Source organism: Rhopalosiphum maidis, chromosome 1 (assembly GCF_003676215.2).
Source record: "Rhopalosiphum maidis isolate BTI-1 chromosome 1, ASM367621v3, whole genome shotgun sequence".
NCBI lineage: Eukaryota > Metazoa > Arthropoda > Insecta > Hemiptera > Aphididae > Rhopalosiphum > Rhopalosiphum maidis.
The window spans coordinates 53,708,039-53,717,676 of record NC_040877.1 but is presented as its reverse complement, the minus strand read 5'-3'; the positions used below and the strand labels follow the sequence as shown (position 1 = coordinate 53,717,676).

Sequence of the window (9,638 nt, the reverse complement as noted above, 5' to 3'; positions counted from 1 at the left end):
GGGAAGCGGTGACTAGTTTGACGGACACGCGCGTTAGGATGACGTCCGCCCGTCCACTTCCGGAAGGAATCCACGGAAGTGATAAATATATATATATATATATATATGTATATATTTCATATCCGATGACCGGAAATCATGACGGAGGTGTCAATGATGTGTGGATAGTGCTTGTTGTGATAGTGGTAGTGTTGATATGAGACGGCGTTTAGGCCGCCCCGTGATAGCCGTGTGGCTCGTACGAAGGGTACATCTGTTGAAGAGGCTGTTGCGAAGACGGCGACATAACAGCCGTCCCCGAAGCGGCGGCCGGCTGTCCGGCGTAGGCTAGCAGATGCGCGTTCCGGTCGTCCTTGTCCGACGACCAGTCGGCCTGGACCACGGAACCACTTCCGCCGTATCCACCACCGCCACCGCCGCCCTTAAACTTCTTGAGCAACATGAGTTTGGATATGGTGAGCGAGACGACGGCCAGCAGCAGAGCCTTTAGCGCCTTGGCGCCGATCATGACCATGGCCAGCGGTCCCATCAGCGACAGTTTGGCGCACATGATCACGCCCAACATCGACATCATTTTCTTGAGGTGTTTCAATTTGGACTTCTTGCCGCGGCCTAGTTATTGACGGAACAAAAAAAAAAAAAACAAAAAAAAAAAAAATAACAAATAGATATTTAGATAAATTGTAGATAGATAGATGTATAGCGCGGTACGGAAAACTTGGTGAGCGCTGTGAGAGAATAAAAACACCTAAAAGTAAATAATGTAAACAAACGGGCGCGGAAAGGCGGAAGGGAAAAAAAATCGCGCGCAAATACATAAATACGCGGACGACGACGGCGGTATTATAATGATACGGGGACGCGCGCATTCCCGCATTGTTACCGCGGTCGTGGTCGTAGAATAATATTATTTTACTATTATAATAATAACGCGCGTCGTATACATATTATATTATATTATTATGTTTCAGCGGCAGTAATTGCGCGTGCGGTCGGTCGCGGCCAATTGGACTGGGAGAATAATTACGCGCGCACATAATAAATGTATAAATAAATAAATATATATATATTATATTGTTATTAGGTATGCGCCGCCGTTTCGAAAAGTCGGAAGTCGCGGGTACAGTATGGTAAGTATAACGCGGCGGCGTAGTGTAGCGATAGCTATGGGCTGTGGTATGACTATAATGTACATCGTATACCGACGACGTTATTATAATGACGCCCAATGACTCGTGACGACCGCCGTCGTTTGATTAACCCGTTGACCTCAAAGATTTTTCCAATATTCCAGGACGGCGCGGGAGAGAGAGAGAGAGAGAGAGAGAGAGAGAGAGACTCGCGCAGAGGAAAATAATCTTCCTCTCGCAGCTATTCTCGCCTGCGTGCACTATTACAATATATATCATTATTATAATATATCGTATTATTAAATGCGAGTCCGTCCCTATTGTGTGTGCCGCCTGTACATCGAACGTCGGCTTCCGCTCGGTTTGCTGCTGGAAAAATCGAACCGGCACTTTCGCGCGTCAATGCGAAAAACAAAAAAAATCAACGACAAAAAAGTCGTGCACTCGTGTTACAATAATAGACTATCGTCTATCACACGACATAATAATGTGGGTGTTTTACGCGAACACACACCGGCGTGCTGTAGTAGTGTAGGAGGTCGATTTTCCGGACATAGAGTGAAATTGCGCTGCAAATCGGCGCAGCTGACGTGAAACGAAAACGACAATAATTATAATTATTATTATTATTATTATTATTATTATAGAAACGATCAACGCCGCCGCTCGGATTTGCGTTATTATTATTATGTTTTTCGGGACAAATTCAAACAGATCGGCTTCATCCGCCCCCTAATGAATTATGCACGGTTCCTACTCATGCTACGTCGTATTATAATTATTATTATATTGTTATCGTGTATACGCGCGGCGTGTTTATACGCGATTCGTAGATACGGGCGCGCGTTGACGACGACGTCGTCGTCGGCGGATACGAATCAAACGCTTTGTATTGTCGTCGTTTTCTTTTCAACCGCAATCTCACTACACTACCCACGCTTAATCGTTATCTGTGCTTTGGCGCGATTATAATAGTACGTATAAACATTTTCATTTGATAGGAGAAAAAATAGAAACCGTTTTTGATCGAGCGCCATACCCAATAAATCGAGCTATTCAAATACGAATAGATCGCTCGTAGAATCGGATAAAACATTCAAAAAACCGAAATGGCGACGAGAAAATACTCGACGGAAAATCGGATGCGAATATGTTCCATTATTATGATAACACGGGCGTGGGATAAACGATTATAATATATTCACACGAATATGCGTAAATATCAGCAATGTCTAAACAAACGATTATGTTGAATAAATATTATTGCAGCGTACCATTCAATAAAAGAGTCGGATTGAACGAATTACCTAAATGTACGATTGGTTTCTCAGTGCTTAAAACCAACTATATTTTTAATTGTTTTTCTTTTTTTTCAACAATACTTATTGGGAAGTCGTTTATTTCATATTTTCATTTATTTATATGTTAAAGGGATGTCCACCCACGTGCGTTGTCTTTATCTCACTAAACGTACAATATAGCAATTGTTCGTTCAGCAAAATCTATTTTATGCTGTTAGCATTTAATAATAGAGTTGTTTCACTTATTATTGAACTTAAAAATAAAAATATTATCCAGGGCATTCATATTTTCATTTTAAAGTAAGTCATAGTTATACTTTAAAATTAAAATTACATTAAAAGCCTACGCGATGCCCTTGATAATATTTTTAGTTTGATAATTATAGGTGAATTGACTCTTGTAATATTGAAGCTAACAACATAAATTAAATTCTGCTGAACGCAAATTTGGTATGGTGGTAGGTAGTATGTACGTTATTATACTTACTACGTTTGTAAGACAAAAACAACACATGCGGTAATGCGGGTATGACGTTCTCTTAAAAAAAATGTAGAAATTAATTATCATTGATCAAAGTAAGTATAACATTACAAAGCAATCAATTTAGAATAAAAAAATGAAAAAGTAAATTCGCAATTTCGCAATTTCATCTTTAATACTGGCAAAATAATATTGTCCTAATGTTATAAGAAGTTGTCCTTTATAATAAAAACTTGGGAATAATAACTTCCATGTATATCTTATCTTTATTATTTTTTAATTTTAGTGAATACATTTGAATTAAACCAATCGTTAAACGAATACAATATTATAACATTATGATAAAAATGTTTTATTTTTAAATTAATTTTATAGTACCTAACATGAATAAATATTTAATATTTTTATAGACTTGTTAGTCATTGCATAATAGATTCAGTATCGTATTTTAATATCAGTTAAATGTATTCTTAAAAAAGTCTATACCTATATACGGCTATACATACCTATAATATTTAATATTATATTGTTGATTTCCTCATTCAATACGACAGTACGCGCTTTTACTAAAATAGTTCGAACCATACAATATACATAATGAATTTATATTTTGCGAAAAAAATGGTTTTGCTTACAAGTCTAAATAATTATTTAGTGATTCTGTGGCAACTACGGAGTAGTTAAAGGTGATCGATGTTTCTGTCCATCTTAATACATTGACGCAAGAGAAATTAGTTTCAACTGTTTAACCAACTATGCAACCACTCACGGGCCACTGCCATCACTATATAACTATACCCACGCAAAACGCGCAAATTGATTCATAAGTTGTTTTCCAAGGTTTGACTTTCAAACTTGACGTACATTTCTAAGCAAATTCCAAAACTAAACCCTCTATTTCTTTCCAAAATCCTAAAAGCTATCCTTGGAGTATAATATTTAAAACAATTTTCATTATGTCGATGTCGAGAGTAATAATTGTTGTTAAGCTTATAGTTTTAGACGCCGAATTCCGAATGGTTGGAATTATTAATAGGTATTTAGAAATGTATACAGCTCAGAAGTTAGAAATAATAATAACCATGATTCGATGGCTTGATATCAGTGAACAGGAATTATGACGTCTATAACTGTAAAAGTTTTTAGACACGTAAGAGCGGAAATGTATAAATATTTATACAACACAAAATGTATTACAATACTAATATGTCTATAATAAAAATAACAATTATATAATAAGTGTTATTATGTTCATTGTACGCAGTAAAAAATTGACGAGATCCATCTAGTGAGGAATATTACGTATGTGTGCATTGTGAATACCCACGCAAAATATTGACACATTTAATACTACACTACTCTAAAATACTAATCATATGAAATGATGATTAAATGCAATTTGAACGTCCACAACGCGTCACACGAGTTCAGATTTGAGATTTATGATGTTACATAACCCGTGACGTTTTGTAATCGTGTACAGAGTCACAAAGACATCTTACGTCTCATAATAATGTAATGTATCTAAATAGAATATTTTCCGTGTCTTATAAAGACCGGTCTTATTAAAATGACACATTATTCACACTAGCTTCGGTGTTTAATTTAGTATTTCCATTAATTTCTAGCTAAGAAACGTCTAATCATCTGGCACACGATAAGATTAACATTTACTGTAAAAATAACGGATCGTACCTACGAAAGAGTCCGCACATAGTTATTAGAAAAAAATATTTTAATTAATACAACCACACCGTCCACATCTGACAATATTGGATAAAAAAAACAAAAAACATTAGTGTGTTTGATTTATTATTCAATAACCTTTATTAACCCCTTTGTTCCGGTGACTTCACAATATTTTGTTTTTATTTTTGTTCAGTGACCCATATTGAAATTAAGATGGAAAATTATCTACGCAAGGTAGGTGGTATAGAATATATTTTATGATATTATAAAACACCATAATACTATTTGTTGAAGACCAATGTACAATAACCATTCAGTAATAACACATATTTTAATAGTATTTAAATAATGTGGGTTTTCAAACATATTATTACTATTATTATTTGTATGTCTAGAATGATATTGACCGTATAAAATACAATATTCATAATCATAACCTTCATCGAAATACGTTATTTAAATATAATTTATAAAATAATATCCAACCGATTACATAACAATAATATGTATTAAAACCGAAGAATTATTTTCTTAACACCTAACTTAATCTAACAAACATTGCGACATCAACATTTATTTAATTTAAATAGACTATGAAGAAATTTTAATTTAAATAAAAATGTACTTGACTTTTATCCAAAATTAGATATAAACTTGTCACCAACCCAAAATATCCGAATTAGAATAAATTAAATTTAAAATTTAGAAAATGTATTTCATTCATTTGACAATAAATAGTATTAAAAAATCTTCGTTCAAAATTAAGAAACTGAGAGTAGAAATATTTTTTTTTTAATTTCTAATGTAAACAGAGTTTACAGAGGTACTAATCAAAAGTTCTCAAATTGTGGATAGTGGTTATATTTTTGGTAGAATAAATTAAATTTTGAAAAACGTATGTATCTTTTTATGATATAATAAATTTAATATTAGATTACTTAAGATTTATATAATTTATAAAAAAAGAAAAGATAATAAACGTATTATAAATACGAGTTTGTGATACATTATTTTCTCTATAACTTTATTGTTCAATGATGTTCAAATGTAGTTTTATATTATTGATTAATATCTGCAACAATTATAAGTATACAAATATCGTGTACTTGTGTCACCTGCAAAATGCTACTAAACTAAAAGTTATCGCAAAGATGGCCATTAAAAAAAAATTATCATTATTTAGTGTATTGTGGGTCACTAAAATTTAAACATTTTCCGAAATGGACCGTACTGTTCTGTGCTATTCTAGTTTGAATATTTCTGTTTTAATAAGTACTTTATAACAATTTTAGATTCTAATCGAATCCATGACTGTATTGATTTTACAATGATGTGTGTTTTTTTGTTTATTATCATCTTTTGTAACAAAATACTTGAATTTTCAACTTTGCGTTTTAATTAAAAAATAAAAATATAAAACGAATAAGTGCAGTTATTTGAAATTTTGCCAAATAATTATAATATAATTTTTCTATAAATGGTATAATTTTTAAAATATTTTAACTCTTTTTGAGCTTTTTATAGATAATTTATAGACAATTAAAATATTCGATTTTTTTTTTTATTGTCAATACAAAAATTTTACTTAATCGAAAACCTTTATAGTTAAATAAAAAGTTCCTCATAAGTTTTTATTATCATACATTTAAAAAGAATTGATCTTAAATCTTCAAAACTATTATAAATTATTGCAGTTAGAATTTTAACAAATTACGTAAAAATTACAAAAATTAGCTATTTATTTTTAATTAAAAATTCATATTTCATATTTTAAAAACCTAAAAAAGTTCTTTATACACTTCAATCATTTAAAAAAAAAAAATCTACTGAAAAGTAAATATCTCATATATGAAGTTCAATTCTTTAGGACTTTACATATTATAATTCACTTGGTGAAATAATTATTTCTTTTCGAGTGATTTTTGTTATTTTATTGTAATTCAAAAGTAAATAACTGTAGGTATGTTCACTTAATATTTTTATAAATAATAATCATATAATTTTAAAAATATTTTGACTCTTTGTGAGTTTATATATATATACAATAATATATACATATATGTATAAGAAACTGTTGATTTTTTTTCTTCAAATGAACATTTTAAATTATTAAATTATACATTAGATCAACATTTTAGAAATTAGAAAAAAATGAAGTCCACATAAATTATTCTTGTCTCTGTAAAAAATTATTAAAGATACATAGGCATAATTCTCAAGTACATTTGAACTTCAAATTTTTATTAAGTTCGAACGCTACATGCAAAATCATTTGCTTTTCGTTCAATTAAAAACTTATTTCCAAATTGTCACTTTAAAATTATTATTATTATTTTTTCCAAATTCAATAAAATCTATAAGTTATACGATTTTATTATTATTATTTTTTTTTTATAACTTAATAATTATTATGAGTACTAAAAATATTTGTACGGAATACAAACTTAACTTAACCAATTACAAGTTTAAATTTGTATATTTTAAATAGGGTAAGTATATGATGAAGTTTATATTATACCTATTATTTGTGTTTATTCCTCATATGTTAAATATTTTATTTTTAATATTTTACACTAATTATAACTCATATTTTATACCTTATCTCAACTTAACTGATTTATAATTTTTATTTTTCATAAATACTATTGACTTAATCATTAACAGTCATTTAAGTGATATGTAACTATTTTGGTATTTATAACTTCATTAATAAGTATTAATATATTATGCAATATTATTAAGTTTAAATGAAAATATTTAAATGCATTAATGATAAATTGACCATTGAAAAATTAATGATGGTGACATCAGTGTTATTTGTGTCACCATTTATAATTTTATACACAATAAGATAATAATTATTACCGTGATTATGAAATAATATAATATTATATTATATTCTAGTAAGACTAATTCGTACGCAGTTTTCCTTGTGATTCTAAATAATCTTATAATTTATGGGTCTATGCAATTAGATACCTATGAACCAAGTTCATAAAAAGTATATGCTTATATGTTTTATAAAAAATATTTTACATATTTTACGATATCGCATAATAATATGTAATATATAATGTATTATGTATACGGGAAAACGTTTTAATAAACGCATAATATCTCGTAATCAATACCATTCAAACTTCGAATAAAACGTCAAATGAAGCTACGCGCTATATTGCAATAGCGAATTGGAATTATGTTGTCCCTTCTCGAATCCCGATGTAAGCTTTTATAACATTTACGTTGTCTTGTACACGAACATTCTGCCCTTATAATGGCCAGACGAGTCCTAAGCAACACACGTCAACATTTCCATACTCACAGCGAACGATACTGCAGCATATTTTGTCAGAGTAAGGAACCTATTTTTTTTTACGTTTTCGCACAATTTTAATGAATTAGAATAAAACATAGAGAGCAATAAACACATTGCAATGTGGCAATGGACGACTATTAATGAATTATTGCAGCATCCGAGATAAATATTTACGGTGCTACTGCAGCATTAGTCGTTCGAGATTAGAATATAATAAGATCGTTGGCCGAATAAAACTCGGCCGCGGTAAATGTTTGATTTGTAGATTATCAACGAGCGCGTTGAGTACACGGCGACAATAACAACGACGACGACGACGACGACGACCTCGACATCGGCAACAGTAAGCTGGCAGCACTATCATCCCGCGTAGGTATAAAATGCATAATTATGCGATATCGCACTTCGTAGTATATATGACACACGAATTCCACGACGTGTAAACCTAAACACGAATGCGCTTCGGCGTTACTGTCCTGCGCGTCGGACTGCGATCCCTAAAAGTCTATAGAACGGATCATATTATTTAAACGGCCTTTTAACCGCAACGAATAAGTATGCATTCGTACTCGAAATTCGTTTCAAAACCAATTCGTCGTAATGCAACAACATTTTTAATACGATATCTGCAAAAGCTAATCGTCAATTATTCGTTCAACGTCGCGGTGCGTAATGTGTCTGTCGACCGCGATGGGACTTACGATACGATTATTCCCGGACCCACCGACCTAGCCATTTTTCCGTCGCGCGCATCCTGCAAGTCTATCGCGGAATATTCAAAAACCGTATTCAAACGTGAAAATCGCGTCTGCAGATCTAACGATATAGTTACCTTGCTGGTCGAGTTCCAGATCGATGTCGTCGTCGAGTATCCAAGGCAGCGATATCCGGATGGTGTGCGTGTCGAAGTACTCGTCGATGGCCGGTCCCAGGGACGTGCTGATCCGGTGCGTGTGTGGCTTGTTGCTGTTGTGCGGCTGCAGCTTGGACCGGTCCTCGGCCAGGCCCGCCTCCTTCTTCTTGACGATCGTCACGATGTCGCCGACCACGTTCAGCTTGTCCCGCTTTTCCAGCCAATTGACGTACACCAGCAGCTTGTCGTCCAGGCAGACGATGGCCAGGTCCAGCACGCAGTCGTCGGCCGACGTGGCGGCGACGGACGCTCCGCGGAGCGCCAACAGGGACGTGGACGACAGCAGCAACAGCGGCAACGCCATGGCGGGCGACATGTGTAACGGCGGCGGCTGCTGCGTGACCGCGACGCGGGTGAGAACCTGGTAAGCGGTCGGAAAAGCGGCGACCGGGTTGACCGGGTCTATGTACGGTTGCGGGTACGACGCGACGTGTATACGGTTCACAGGGTGAGTATATATTGACTTCGGCCGGCTAGTGTTTTACGCGCGGGCAACGGCCGATGGTCAACGGGACGAGATGGATAATATTGTGCGGCGACGGCGACGGTGGCGGCGACGACAGTGACGTGAAAATCAATCTTTGCCGCCGATCTCGCACCGGTACGGCCGCTGCCCCTCGTCCATCCCCCGCCCAACACCATCGCGATTATTATCGTTGCGATTATTATTGTTATTATTATTATTATTATTATACGGTGTGCATACAGTCGTAGTGGGTACGCGCGGTGGAAGCGTCGTCGGAAAATTCGCCGTTTCACGCGCCGGTCATTTTCCTCTCGGCGCGGAAGGGAGGAGTCGGTGCGGGTA

At 34.1% G+C, this 9,638-nt stretch overlaps 1 protein-coding gene across 1 annotated transcript; it reads right to left on the bottom strand.

Moving 5' to 3' along the window:
* Nucleotides 1-208: 208 nt before the first annotated feature.
* LOC113549755 lies at nt 209-9,370 on the bottom strand. The gene is made up of 2 exons (XM_026951214.1): nt 8,750-9,370; nt 209-612 (listed from the first exon to the last, which is right to left on the bottom strand). Exons 1-2 carry the CDS (start codon nt 9,144-9,146, stop codon nt 209-211), a joined length of 801 nt encoding a protein of 266 aa, XP_026807015.1. The 5' UTR covers nt 9,147-9,370.
* Nucleotides 9,371-9,638: the final 268 nt, after the last annotated feature.

What these genes read in the sequence shown, in the direction of transcription:
- LOC113549755 (XM_026951214.1), bottom strand. Translation starts at nt 9,146, where the DNA reads ATGTCGCCCGCCATGGCGTTGCCGCTGTTGCTGCTGTCGTCCACGTCC. An exon ending in TCTGGAACTCGACCAGCAAG is followed by an intron (nt 613 to 8,749) that starts GTAACTATATCG and finishes GTCAATAACTAG; the next exon opens with GCCGCGGCAAGAAGTCCAAA.